The sequence below is a fragment of the Nerophis lumbriciformis genome, linkage group LG38 (assembly GCF_033978685.3).
Source record: "Nerophis lumbriciformis linkage group LG38, RoL_Nlum_v2.1, whole genome shotgun sequence".
Classification (NCBI taxonomy): Eukaryota; Metazoa; Chordata; class Actinopteri; order Syngnathiformes; family Syngnathidae; genus Nerophis; species Nerophis lumbriciformis.
In genome coordinates, this window is record NC_084585.2 from 7,575,137 (window position 1) to 7,589,778 (window position 14,642).

Here is a 14,642-nt window from a genome sequence, read left to right on the forward strand (position 1 = left end):
AACCCTATGCAAGCGAAACCGACGAAAACGACACGGGAGAAAGCGAGGACGAATTCGGCGATCGCCTTCTAACCAACGATTGGTATGTGTTTGTTTGGCATTAAAGGAAACTAACAACTATGAACTAGGTTTACAGCATATGAAATACATTTGGCAACAACATGCACTTTGAGAGTGCAGACAGCCCATTTCAGGCGCGCTAAGAACATATATTTTCCCACGATTTCAGCACTCAGGTTAACCATACCTAAATAGACACAAAACACTGCATTACACAAGACTACCCGAATGTACTGGAATGATTGAAAAAAATAAATGTTTTTAAGCTAAATTATTGGTAAACACAGTTTATGTATAATAATATACGTAAAACCGCGAGTAATGAATAAAGTTTTCATCAATTAATATATTCTGTAGACATACCCTCATCCGCTCTCTTTTCCTGAAAGCTGATCTGTCCAGATTTGGAGTTGATGTCAGCAGGCCAGGGAAGCTAGTAGAGATGCGCGGATAGGCAATTATTTCATCCGCAACCGCATCATAAAAGTCGTCAACCATCCGCATCCACCCGAATTAACATTTAATCAACACCGCACCCGCCCGTTGTTATATATCTAATATAGACGATGCAAGGCATTAGTGAGGTTATAAAGCTTTTGCCTGTTAAAGAAAGGAGACTGATCCAATGCAGTCATCATCTGGGAGCCGCGCTGAGCGCACCTCCAAGCGCGTGGAGGTGCGATGTACCTCGCACCCGCGGTGCGCGCTGAAGCCTCGGGCGCGAGCCCGGGTGGAGCCATCCTACTCGTCGCGGCCTAGCCCTCGCGGCTCTCGCTGCCGGCGACGGCCGTGTATGGGCCCGACGCTCCAGCGCCATCCATTTTCAGGGCTAGTTGATTCGGCAGGTGGGTTGTTACACACTCCTTAGCGGGTTCCGACTTCCATGGCCACCGTCCTGCTGTCTATATCAACCAACACCTTTTCTGGGGTCTGATGAGCGCAGGTAAGCTGCGCGGGCGGAGCGCGCGGAGTGACCCCTGTTACGAGCCCCCGGCCACGGGGGTGGCGGGCAGGTAAGCTGCTTACCTTCTGCGCGTGACGCCGGCCGCGGCGAAGGCGGACGAGGCGGGGTGTCGGTGGTGACCCTGGACGTGCGTCGGGCCCTTCTCGCGGATCACCTCAGCTACGGCTCCCGGTGGGGCCCTCTCGGGGAAGGCGCCTCGGTCCCGGACCCCGGCGAGGCGTCCCTTCTCCGCTCCGTAAAAGTGTCCATCTCTTTTTTTTTTTCTTCTTCTGTTGTGGCATATGCTGCAGGTGCCTGCTCGTTTTTTCGTATGTGGGTAACAACATTTAACTATGTATATATATTTACGAATTGGTTTAACTGCCACCCGCCTGAATCTATTTAAAATCTAATTTTTTTTTTATTTCAACCGCCCGACCCGACCCGCGGATAAAATCTAATTTTTTTTTATTTCAACCGCCCGAACCGCGGATAATCCGCGGACTCCGCGGTTGTGTCCGCAAACCGCGCATCTCTAGTAGACATACCCTCATCCGCTCTCTTTTCCTGAAAGCTGATCTGTCCAGATTTGGAGTTGATGTCAGCAGGCCAGGGAAGCTAGGGTCGATATTCTTCTCTTGATCATCTTCGCAGGATATCCACACATTCTTGCCATCTCTGTCGTAGCATAGCTTTCGTCGGTAAAGTGTGCGGAACAAGCGACTGACCATTTCGTCGGCTTTCCCCACACCCTCGTATTTTGAACAAATTTCGTCCAATTTCTTGCCACTTTCGCATCTTTGGGCCACTGGTGCAACTTGAATCCGTCCCTGTTCGTGTTGTTACACCCTCCGACGAAAGTGAGAAAATGGCGGATTCATACCTGCCAACTTTTGAAATCAGAAAAACCTAGTAGCCAGGGTCCAGGGGCCGCAGGCCCCGGTAGGTCCAGGACAAAGTCCTGGGGGGGGTTCAGGCTTCGCCCCCCGACGCAAAATGATTATTAGCATTCAGACAGGTTAAAATGTTGCTAAAACCATCACTTTTCTATCAGTCACAGTGACTTTTCAAAACAGAAATATTACAGCAAAAATCATATGGGTTGATTGACATGTTTATTCTGTAAGCTAACTTCAATAGTTTGAAATTATTTTGACAGTTAATGCCAGTTATCCTGTCAACCTTTCACAAGACTTCAATTTGTTAATTGAAAGTATAAACAGTATAAACACTTTTTACAGTAAACAAATGGTAAAACAGTACTAAACAATTCCATTAAAAAAAAATTGGTGTCATTATTAACTTCTGTCCAAGCTTGTATAATCTACTGCCTTGTTCAATTGTAAAAAATATTCTATGCCTAAAATTCACATTTCTATCACAATTATCATACTGTAAACATGGTAAGCTAACTTCATTAAAATTAATAGTCCTGTCAATAGCATGGAATTACAATTCAAATGTAGTTTTTTTGTAAGCCTTTCAAAAGAATTCAAAATATGAAAAATTAATGAAAATTAATTTAAGCCATCAGACACTTGAAAAGTGGCACATCACATCTCTAATGTAATCATTTTAACTTTTCAACAGAAATAGCACTGCAAAAATATTAAGGACATACTTCTGTATTTTGGTAGTTATGCTGTCAACATTTAACAAGATTTCTTCAACTTGGACTTGAAAGCATAAATAGTATAAACACTTTTAACAGTATAACAGTACTAAACAATTCCAATAGATAACATTGGTGTCATTACCTTTTTGTGGTTGAAAGTTTTCCACTTGTATCGCTAGCAACGGCATTAGACTTGTGTTCTTTTGTCCCAACGTGGTCTTTTACATGGCTAATTCCTCCGTGTCCGATCGAAAAATCTTGTCTGCACAAGGTGCAATTCGCGTAGTTTTCACCCTTTTTGGAACGGATAATTATTCCCGGATAGGCTTTTGAATATTCTTCATGGAATGACTGCAGTTTTCTTTTCGGTTTAAGACTCGTTTGCGATTTTTCTCCGGCTGATTCCATGATCGTTCGCTCGTTTGGAAACAATGGCAACAGGTGCCTCGTGCTTGGCAGCGGTGCTAAAAAAAACGTTTTTAATTAATGAAAAAACGTATTTTTTTATCACTGCAACCGTAACCCGGAATAGGTTGATGAAAACCGTACTAATTACGGGAAAACCGGAGTAGTTGGTAGGTATGCGGATTGCTTCCCGACGTGACGTCACGAGAGCGAATAATAGAAAGGCGTTTAATTCGCCAAAATTCACCCATTTAGAGTTCGGAAATCGGTTAAAAAAATATATGGTCTTTTTTCTGCAACATCAAGGTATATATTGGCGCTTACATAGGTCTGGTGATAATGTTCCCCTTTAAATCTGCTGCTATAAAAACGTTTATTATTGCTTTAGCCCTGCCTGACTCGCCGAGGAGAGGCTGCTTGAATGCGGTGGGGAGCTGTGTTTGCACCACGCTCCTCTTTCTCTTCGTTGAAGCGATGTTCACTTGAGGGCGGTGTCGCTTCAAATGGGTTAGCATGTTTGACGTGTTGGCAGAAGCATACCCTACTGCTGCTGAACAATGTCGGCAAACTGCTTTGTCCGCCTTTCGTCCTCCGTTGTTGTATCGCACCGTGAAGCCGAAGTGTTCCCAAACGGGAGATCTTAACGAGGGAGGAGGGTCTTCCGGCTCTGGCTTTTTTGCATTTTGTAGTAGCCTGGTCGTTGCTAGCATGCCATGTGTTGTGCCTCAGTGTGCATTGTTTACACAACGTGCGGTGCTCTACTTAATATGTCCGTGTGGAAACTTGTTCGGTGCACCTTTGTTACGAACTGAACCCCCGTACCGAAACGGTTCAATACAAATACACGTACCGTTAATTTGACCCACTTAACATGCTTCAAAACTCACCATATTGGACCCACACATCAGGACCTGCGAAAATTGTCTTTTAATAAAAAAACCGAACCGCAAAAATCAAAATTGCGCTCTAGCGCCCCCTAGGGAAAAAAAAAACTAGACTGCCTGTAACTCCCACTAGGAAGGTCGGAAAAACATGAAACAAAATCCTCTATGTAGGTCTGACTTAGACCTAGTTCTCATAATTGTACATCCTCGGGCTAAAATCAACAGGAAGTTGGCAATTCCCCCTTCAAGACAAAAAAGTACTAAAAACAGTCACTTTTGCCTCTTTGAGCTGTAATTTGACCCCCTTAACATGCTTCAAAACTCACCGAACTGAACACACACATCAGGACTGGCAAAAATTGCGATCTAATAAAAAAACCTAACCCCAAATCTCAAAATTGTGCTCTAGCGCAATTTTTTTATGAAACGCACAAAAAACTGCTCCTCGGATGAAAAAACTGACAAAACTGCCTGTAACTCCCACTGGGAAGGTCGGAGAGACATGAAACAAAAACCTCTATGTAGGTCTCACTTAGACCTACATTTCATAAATTGACAACCCCCAGCAAAAATCAACAGGAAGTTTGCTATTCCCCCTTCAAAACAAATTCTTTGTAAAAACCGGTCACCTTCCTTCAAAAACGAACTCCTCTGAGCGCGTTTGTCGTTTCGCCTTCAAACTAACACAGGAGAGAGATTGAACCCTTGTGATCACAATGACAGAAGCGCTTTTTTTCTAACTGCTCCGGTTTTGATTTTATGACCCTTCAAAGACCCGCTGCACTGCTGTTTTTTTAAGATGGCTGCTTAAAAGCAGGAAGCACCAACGTGCCCACACAATGCAGATAAGGTAGGTACACTAGACAAAAGTCTTGGGACACTTCAGACTAAAAGTAGACAAAAGTATTGGGACACTTATGACTATCACTGGACAAAAGTATTGGGACAGTTAGGACTAGCACCTGCCAAATACGCGGGCCCGACCAACGCTGCTTGCAGCTTTAATTAATCATTAGGGCCCGCATGGCCCATTGTATAAGGACTCCCAAAGGGAGTCCTTATGCAATGGGACATAAGGACCTATTGAATTTGTAAGGTTTTATTATTATTCTTTATTATTGTTCCGCAGCTTTGCGCTGTACTTTGACCCCCTTAACATGCTTCAAAACTCACCAAATTTGACACACACATAAATAAACTCGAACAAAACTCTATGGTAAAAATACCAAACCCCAAAACTCAAAATTGCGCTCTAGCGCCCCCTACAAAGTAAACGTTTTCTAACTCCCAGTACGAATGTCGTAGAGACATGAAACAAAAACCTCTATGTAGGTCTCACTTAGACTTAAATTTTATTAATTTATTTCCTCGGCCAAAAATCTACAGGAAGTTTGCTATTCCCCCTTCAACACTAAATTTTAGTAAAATCAGTCACTTTTGCCTTTTTGAGCTTTAATTTGACCCCCTTAACATGCTTCAAAACTCACCAAACTGAACGCACACATCAGGACTGGCAAACATTGCGATCTAATAAAACAACCTAACCCCAAATCTCAAAATTGAGCTCTAGAGCAATTTTTGAATAAAACCGAGAAAAAAATGCTCCTCGGAAGAAAAAAATGACAAAACTGCCTGTAACTCCCACTGGGAAGGTCGGAGAGACATGAAACTAAAACCTTTCCGTAGGTCTCACTTAGACCTACATTTCATAAATTGACAACCCCCAGCAAAAATCTACAGGAAGTTTGCTATTCCCCCTTCAACACAACATTTTTGTAAAAACCGGTCACCTTCCTTCAAAAACGATCTCCTCTGAGCACGTTTGTCGTTTCGGCTTCAAACTAACACAGGAGAGAGATTGAACCCTTGTGATTAAAACTACAGAAGCGCGTTTTTATAACTGCTCTGGTTTTGATTTTATGAGCCTTCAAAGACCCGCTGCGCTGCTGTTTTTTTAAGATGGCTGCTTAAAAGCAGGAAGCACCAACGTGCCCACACAATGCAGACAAGGTAGGTACACTAGACAAAAGTCTTGGGACACTTCAGACTAAAAGTAGACAAAAGTATTGGGACACTTATGACTATCACTGGACAAAAGTATTGGGACAGTTAGGACGAGCACCTGCCAAATACGCGGGCCCGACCAACGCTGCTTGCAGCTTTAATTAATCATTATTACTGTTAATGGTTACATCCTGAGTGCTCACACAAAAAGATCCATGTGACATGTTTGCTTTTTGTACTCTTTTTTTTTTTTTGCAGCCGAAGGCTCGTCCCTGACAGCGGCATCCGCCCGCGGCGCTTTCGGAGGCGGCCAGGGACGGTGGGCGGGGCATAGCCCTGGACCGTACGAGGCCTTCTTTGACGGAAAAAATCCACATTACTCTCAAGTTTCCCACAATCCTCAGGGTGGAGATGATCCTGAGCGCCAGTGAAGTCTGTGCTGTCGTGTCCCAAAGCCATGTCTCCACAGTGGGGGGGCGAGTCAAGTCACCTGGGTGGGTGGATCTTGTCCTAGTGGTCTGTGAGGTCTTCCAGATGGTCGGATGCTGGGCACGTTGGACCGAGACAAGCCGATCTCTTCCGTGTGTGTGTGTGTGTGAGAGAGACAGTAAAAGTGTGTGTGTGTGTGTTTCTCATGTCAGAATCTGCTGACTACTGGAATTTCTGACTAACTTTCACCCCCCAGCCTGATCTCAGCAGCCTTGACAGGAGCGCAGGAGGAGCATCAAATGTTCCACTTTAAAGACAAACAATCGCTTTGCTTCATCCAGCCCGGTTCCTTTTTTTGTTGTTGCTTGTTTTGGCTTAATTCCCCCCAAGCATTATTATGCAAGTGTTACCTTTTTATCTATTTTTTTTTTCTTAGGAGCTTTTACACTGAACTTACAAAAGAGTCTTTGTAGAACGGGGTCACCTGACGAGACCGTTTTTTTGACTTTCACGGCGTGCGGAACCACGGTAAGACCTGCTCCCCCCCAACTGTGAACAGCACTTAAGAACCCACACGCCCAAAGCTGCTTTGCCGACTACCCATGGTGCATTGCCTGTGTCCACGCGAGTTGTTGCCACGACGATGTCCAGCATCACGATGACTGTGGAGAATCGACATGTGAATTGTACTGTCCCAGCCCCTCCCCCCCACCTCCCATAGGGAATCAGGTATGGTACGTCTTAACTGGAGGAAAACCTTATGCATGTTTTTTGTTCCTGTTAGTGGTTTAGCAGGACCCCAAAACACTGGACTTTCATTTTGAAGCCAACCTTTGTACTGTGGAAGTCCAAAGTCCTAAATCAGGCTGTGCTCGGTAGACCTTTTGAGCGGCTCTGCGGTTAGCAGACTCATGCAGACGGCTTCACAGGACGAGTGTAGACCCCCCCCACTGATGTCAGTTAAAGGCTGCGTTCACACTGCAGGGTCCGATGTCCCATTCAGATTACTTGTTAGGGGCCGTTCAGTACAAAAAAGTATCCAAATCCATAATGTTTAAGTTTTAAACATACAAAATTAGCTAAAAAGCTAGCCTAAAACATTAACATACTTCAAAATGTATGATTTCTAAGTATAAACAAACTAAATTAGCTAAAAAGCTAGTATAACGCCTTAGAATGCTAATATAAGAGACATTAGCATACTTCAAAATGTATGATTTCTAAGTATAAACAAAAAAAATGTGCTAAAAAGCTAGCCTAAAACATTAACATGCTAATATAAGATACATTAGCATACTTCAAAATGTATGATTTCTAAGTATAAACAAAAAAAAAAGTGCTAAAAGGCTAGCCTAAAACATTAACATGCTAATATAAGTAACATTAGCATACTTCAAAATGTATGATTTCTAAGTATAAACATACAAAATGTGCTAAAAAGCTAGTATAACGCATTAGGATGCTAAGGTTGGCATGCTAGCACCTGACTGGATAAAAGGATTGACCAAAATGCATTATCTGTAGGTTTAAACTTCGAAATTTAGCTAAGAAGCTCACAAAATGTTAGCGTGCCAACATAGAACATTAGCATACTTCCAAGATGGCGCCAACTATAAAAAATCCTCATTTTTAGATTGAAACATACAACATTAGCTAAAAGGTTAGCATAAGATGTTAGCATGTGAATATAAGAGAAGCTAGCATAAAAAAACATTAGCATGTATGATTTCTAAGTATCAACAAACACAATTAGCTAAAAAGCTAGCCTAAAACATTAACATACTACAAAATGTATGATTTCTAAGTATAAACAAACTAAATTAGCTAAAAAGCTAGTATAACGCATTAGAATGGTAATATAAGAGACATTAGCATACTTCAAAATGTATGATTTCTAAGTATAAACAAAAAAAAAAAAAGTGCTAAAAAGCTAGCCTAAAACATTAACATGCTAATATAAGATACATTAGCATACTTCAAAATGTATGATTTCTAAGTATAAACATACAAAATGTGCTAAAAAGCTAGCCTAAAACATTAACATACTTCAAAATGTATGATTTCTAAGTATAAACAAACTAAATTAGCTAAAAAGCTAGTATAACGCCTTAGAATGCTAATATAAGAGACATTAGCATACTTCAAAATGTATGATTTCTAAGTATAAACAAAAAAAAAAAAGTGCTAAAAAGCTAGCCTAAAACATTAACATACTTCAAAATGTATGATTTCTAAGTATAAACAAACTAAATTAGCTAAAAAGCTAGTATAACGCCTTAGAATGCTAATATAAGAGACATTAGCATACTTCAAAATGTATGATTTCTAAGTATAAACAAAAAAAAAAGTGCTAAAAAGCTAGCCTAAAACATTAACATGCTAATATAAGATACATTAGCATACTTCAAAATGTATGATTTCTAAGTATAAACATACAAAATGTGCTAAAAAGCTAGTATAATGCATTAGGATGCTAAGGTTGGCATGCTGACTGGATAAAAGGAATGACCAAAATGCATTATCTGTAGGTTTAAACATCAAAATTTAGCTAAGAAGCTCACAAAATGTTAGCGTGCCAACATAGAACATTAGCATACTTCCAAGATGGCGCCAACTATAAAAAAATCCTCATTTTTAGTTTGAAACATACAACATTAGCTAAAAGTTTAGCATAAGATGTTAGCATGTGAATATAAGAGAAGCTAACATTAAAAAAAACATTAGCATGTATGATTTCTAAGTATAAACAAACACAATTAGCTAAAAAGCTAGTATAACGCAATAGGATGCTAACAGTGGCATGCTAGCACCTGACTGGCTAAAAGGAATGACAAAATGCATTATTTGTAGGTTTAAACATCGAAATTTAGCTAAAAAGCTCACATAAAATGTTAGCGTGCCAACATTAGCATTTTATAGTTGGCGCCAACTATAAAAAAAAATCCAAATTTTTAGTTTGAAACATATAAAATTAGCTAAAAGGTTAGCATGCGAATATAAGAAGCTAGCATAAAAAACATTAGCATGTATGATTTCTAAGTATAAACATACAAAATGTGCTAAAAAGCTAGTATAACGCATTAGGATGCTAATGTTGGCATGCTAGCACCTGACTGGACAAAAGGAATGACCAAAATGCATTATCTGTAGGTTTAAACATCAAAATGTAGCTAAGAAGCTCACAAAATGTTAGCGTGCCAACATAGAACATTAGCATATTTCCAAGATGGCGCCAACTATAAAAAATCCTCATTTTTAGTTTGAAACATACAACATTAGCTAAAAGGTTAGCATAAGCTGTTAGCATGTGAAGCTAACGTAAAAAAACATTAGCATGTATGATTTCCAAGTATAAACAAACACAATTAGCTAAAAAGCTAGTATAATGCAATAGGATGCTAACAGTGGCATGCTAGCACCTGACTGGATAAAAGGAATGACAAAATGCATTATCTGTAGGTTTAAACATAGAAATTTAGCTAAAAAGCTCAAATAAAATGTTAGCGTGCCAACATAGAACATTAGCATTTTATAGTTGGCGCCAACTATAAAAAAAAATCCTAATTTTTAGTTTGAATTAGCTAAAAGGTTAGCATGCGAATATAAGAAGTTAGCATAAAAAACATTAGCATGTATGATTTCTAAGTATAAACAAACACAATTAGCTTCCAAGATGGCGCCAACTATAAAAAGTACTCATTTTTAGTTTGAAACACAAAATTAGCTAAAAGGTTAGCACAAGATGTTAGCATGCGAATATAAGAGAAGCTAGCATAAAAAACGTTTAAACATCGAAATTTAGCTAAAAAGCTCACATAAAATGTTAGCGTGCCAACATAGAACATTAGCATTTTATAGTTGGCGCCAACTATAAACAAAATCCAAATTTTTAGTTTGAAACATATAAAATTAGCTAAAAGGTTAGCATGCGAATATAAGAAGCTAGCGTAAAAAACATTAGCATGTATGATTTCTAAGTATAAACAAACACAATTAGCTTCCAAGATGGCGCCAACTATCAAAAGTACTCATTTTTAGTTTGAAACACAAAATTAGCTAAAAGGTTAGCACAAGATGTTAGCATGCGAATATAAGAGAAGCTAGCATAAAAAACGTTTAAACATCGAAATTTAGCTAAAAAGCTCACATAAAATGTTAGCGTGCCAACATAGAACATTAGCATTTTATAGTTGGCGCCAACTATAAAAAAAAATCCTAATTTTTAGTTTGAATTAGCTAAAAGGTTAGCATGCGAATATAAGAAGCTAGCATAAAAAACATTAGCATGTATGATTTCTAAGTATAAACAAACACAATTAGCTTCCAAGATGGCGCCAACTATCAAAAGTACTCATTTTTAGTTTGAAACACAAAATTAGCTAAAAGGTTAGCACAAGATGTTAGCATGCGAATATAAGAGAAGCTAGCATAAAAAACGTTTAAACATCGAAATTTAGCTAAAAAGCTCACATAAAATGTTAGCGTGCCAACATAGAACATTAGCATTTTATAGTTGGCGCCAACTATAAAAAAAATCCTAATTTTTAGTTTGAATTAGCTAAAAGGTTAGCATGCGAATATAAGAAGCTAGCATAAAAAACATTAGCATGTATGATTTCTAAGTATAAACAAACACAATTAGCTTCCAAGATGGCGCCAACTATCAAAAGTACTCATTTTTAGTTTGAAACACAAAATTAGCTAAAAGGTTAGCACAAGATGTTAGCAAGCTAGCATAAAAAACATTTAAACATCGAAATTTAGCTAAAAAGCTCACATAAAATGTTAGCGTGCCAACATAGAACATTAGCATTTTATAGTTGGCGCCAACTATAAAAAAAATCCTAATTTTTAGTTTGAAACATATAAAATTAGCTAAAAGGTTAGCATGCGAATATAAGAAGCTAGCATAAAAAACATTAGCATGTATGATTTCTAAGTATAAACAAACACAATTAGCTTCCAAGATGGCGCCAACTATCAAAAGTACTAATTTTTAGTTTGAAACATACAAAATTAGCTAAAAGGCTAGCACAAGATGTTAGCATGCGAATATAAGAGAAGCTAGCATAAAAAACGTTTAAACATCGAAATTTAGCTAAAAAGCTCACATAAAATGTTAGCGTGCCAACATTAGCATTTTATAGTTGGCGCCAACTATAAAAAAAATCCAAATTTTTAGTTTGAAACATATATCCATCCATCCATTTTCTACCGTTTATTCCCTTTTTGGGGTCGCGGGGGGCGCTGGAGCCTATCTCAGCTACAATCATATAAAATTAGCTAAAAGGTTAGCATGCGAATATAAGAAGCTAGCATAAAAAACATTAGCATGTATGATTTCTAAGTATAAATAAACACAATTAGCTTCCAAGATGGCGCCAACTATCAAAAGTACTAATTTTTAGTTTGAAACACAAAATTAGCTAAAAGGTTAGCACAAAATGTTAGCATGCGAATATAAGAGAAGCTAGCATAAAAAACGTTTAAACATCGAAATTTAGCTAAAAAGCTCACATAAAATGTTAGCGTGCCAACATAGAACATTAGCATTTTATAGTTGGCGCCAACTATAAAAAAAAATCCTAATTTTTAGTTTGAAACATATAAAATTAGCTAAAAGGTTAGCATGCGAATATAAGAAGCTAGCATAAAAAACATTAGCATGTATGATTTCTAAGTATAAACATACAAAATGTGCTAAAAAGCTAGTATAACGCATTAGGATGCTAATGTTGGCAAGCTAGCACCTGACTGGACAAAAGGAATGACCAAAATGCATTATCTGTAGGTTTAAACATCGAAATTTAGCTAAGAAGCTCACAAAATGTTAGCGTGCCAACATAGAACATTAGCATACTTCCAAGATGGCGCCAACTATAAAAAATCCTCATTTTTAGTTTGAAACATACAACATTAGCTAAAAGGTTAGCATAAGATGTTAGCATGTGAATATAAGAGAAGCTAGCATAAAAAAAACATTAGCATGTATAATTTCTAAGTATAAACAAACACAATTAGCTAAAAAGCTAACCTAAAACATTAGCATACTTCAAAATGTATGATTTCTAAGTATAAACAAACTAAATTAGCTAAAAAGCTAGTATAACGCCTTAGAATGCTAATATAAGAGACATTAGCATACTTCAAAATGTATGATTTCTAAGTATAAACAAAAAAAATGTGCTAAAAAGCTAGCCTAAAACATTAACATGCTAATATAAGTAACATTAACATACTTCAAAATGTATGATTTCTAAGTATAAACATACAAAATGTGCTAAAAAGCTAGTATAACGCATTAGGATGCTAAGGTTGGCATGCTGACTGGATAAAAGGAATGACCAAAATGCATTATTTGTAGGTTTAAACATCGAAATTTAGCTAAAAAGCTCACATAAAATGTTAGCGTGCCAACATAGAACATTAGCATTTTATAGTTGGCGCCAACTATAAAAAAAAATCCTAATTTTTAGTTTGAAACATAAAAAATTAGCTAAAAGGTTAGCATGCGAATATAAGAAGCTAGCATAAAAAACATTAACATGTATGATTTCTAAGTATAAACAAACACAATTAGCTAAAAAGCTAGTATAACGCAATAGGATGCTAACAGTGGCATGCTAGCACCTGACTGGATAAAAGGAATGACAAAATGCATTATTTGTAGGTTTAAACATTGAAATTTAGCTAAAAAGCTCACATAAAATGTTAGCGTGCCAACATAGAACATTAGCATTTTATAGTTGGCGCCAACTATAAAAAAAAATCCTAATTTTTAGTTTGAAACATATAAAATTAGCTAAAAGGTTAGCATGCGAATATAAGAAGCTAGTGTAAAAAACATTAGCATGTATGATTTCTAAGTATAAACAAACACAATTGGCTAAAAAGCTAGTATAACGCAATAGGATGCTAACATTGGCATGCTAGCACCTGACTGGATAAAAGGAATGACAAAATTTCTAAGTCTAAACAAAAAAAAAATGTGCTAAAAAGCTAGCCTAAAACATTAACATGCTAATATAAGTAACATTCGCATACTTCAAAATAGCGTGCCAACATAGAACATTAGCATTTTATAGTTGGCGCCAACTATAAAAAAAAATCCTAATTTTTAGTTTGAAACATATAAAATTAGCTAAAAGGTTAGCATGCGAATATAAGAAGCTAGTGTAAAAAACATTAGCATGTATGATTTCTAAGTATAAACAAACACAATTAGCTAAAAAGCTAGTGTAACGCAATAGGACGCTAACATTGGCATGCTAGCACCTGACTGGATAAAAGGAATGACAAAATGCATTATTTGTAGGTTTAAACATCGAAATTTAGCTAAAAAGCTCACATAAAATGTTAGCGTGCCAACATAGAACATTAGCATTTTATAGTTGGCGCCAACTATAAAAAAAATCCAAATTTTTAGTTTGAAACATATAAAATTAGCTAAAAGGTTAGCATGCGAATATAAGAAGCTAGCGTAAAAAACATTAGCATGTATGATTTCTAAGTATAAACAAACACAATTAGCTTCCAAGATGGCGCCAACTATCAAAAGTACTCATTTTTAGTTTGAAACATACAAAATTAGCTAAAAGGTTAGCACAAGATGTTAGCATGCGAATATAAGAGAAGCTAGCATAAAAAACGTTTAAACATCGAAATTTAGCTAAAAAGCTCACATAAAATGTTAGCGTGCCAACATAGAACATTAGCATTTTATAGTTGGCGCCAACTATAAAAAAAAATCCTAATTTTTAGTTTGAATTAGCTAAAAGGTTAGCATGCGAATATAAGAAGCTAGCATAAAAAACATTAGCGTGTATGATTTCTAAGTATAAACAAACACAATTAGCTTCCAAGATGGTGCCAACTATCAAAAATCCTCATTTTTAGTTTTAATCAATAAATTAGCTTCCAAGATGGCGCCAACTATCAAAAGTACTCATTTTTAGTTTGAAACATACAAAATTAGCTAAAAGGTTAGCACAAGATGTTAGCATGTGAAGCTAACATAAAAAAACATTAGCATGTATGATTTCTAAGTATAAACAAACACAATTAGCTAAAAAGCTAGTATAATGCAATAGGATGCTAACATTGGCATGCTAGCACCTGACTGGATAAAAGGAATGACAAAATGCCTTATTTGTAGGTTTCGAAATTTAGCTAAAAAGCTCACATAAAATGTTAGCGTGCCAACATAGAACATTAGCATTTTATAGTTGGCGCCAACTATAAAAAAAAATCCTAATTTTTAGTTTGAATTAGCTAAAAGGTTAGCATGCGAATATAAGAAGCT

General features: G+C 37.4%; 1 protein-coding gene across 3 annotated transcripts in view; it reads left to right on the top strand.

Annotated features, from left to right (window-relative positions):
* atxn7 (ataxin 7) overlaps positions 1-7,587 on the top strand; it is a 117,416-nt gene extending 109,829 nt beyond the window's left edge. For all 3 annotated transcript variants that reach the window (XM_061932664.1, XM_061932663.1, XM_061932662.1), the window contains one exon: positions 6,170-7,587. In XM_061932664.1, the coding sequence (XP_061788648.1) occupies positions 6,170-6,187 (18 nt within the window). In that variant the 3' untranslated portion in view covers positions 6,188-7,587. The remainder of the gene's footprint in view (positions 1-6,169) is intronic.
* The last annotated feature ends 7,055 nt before the right edge of the window (positions 7,588-14,642 follow it).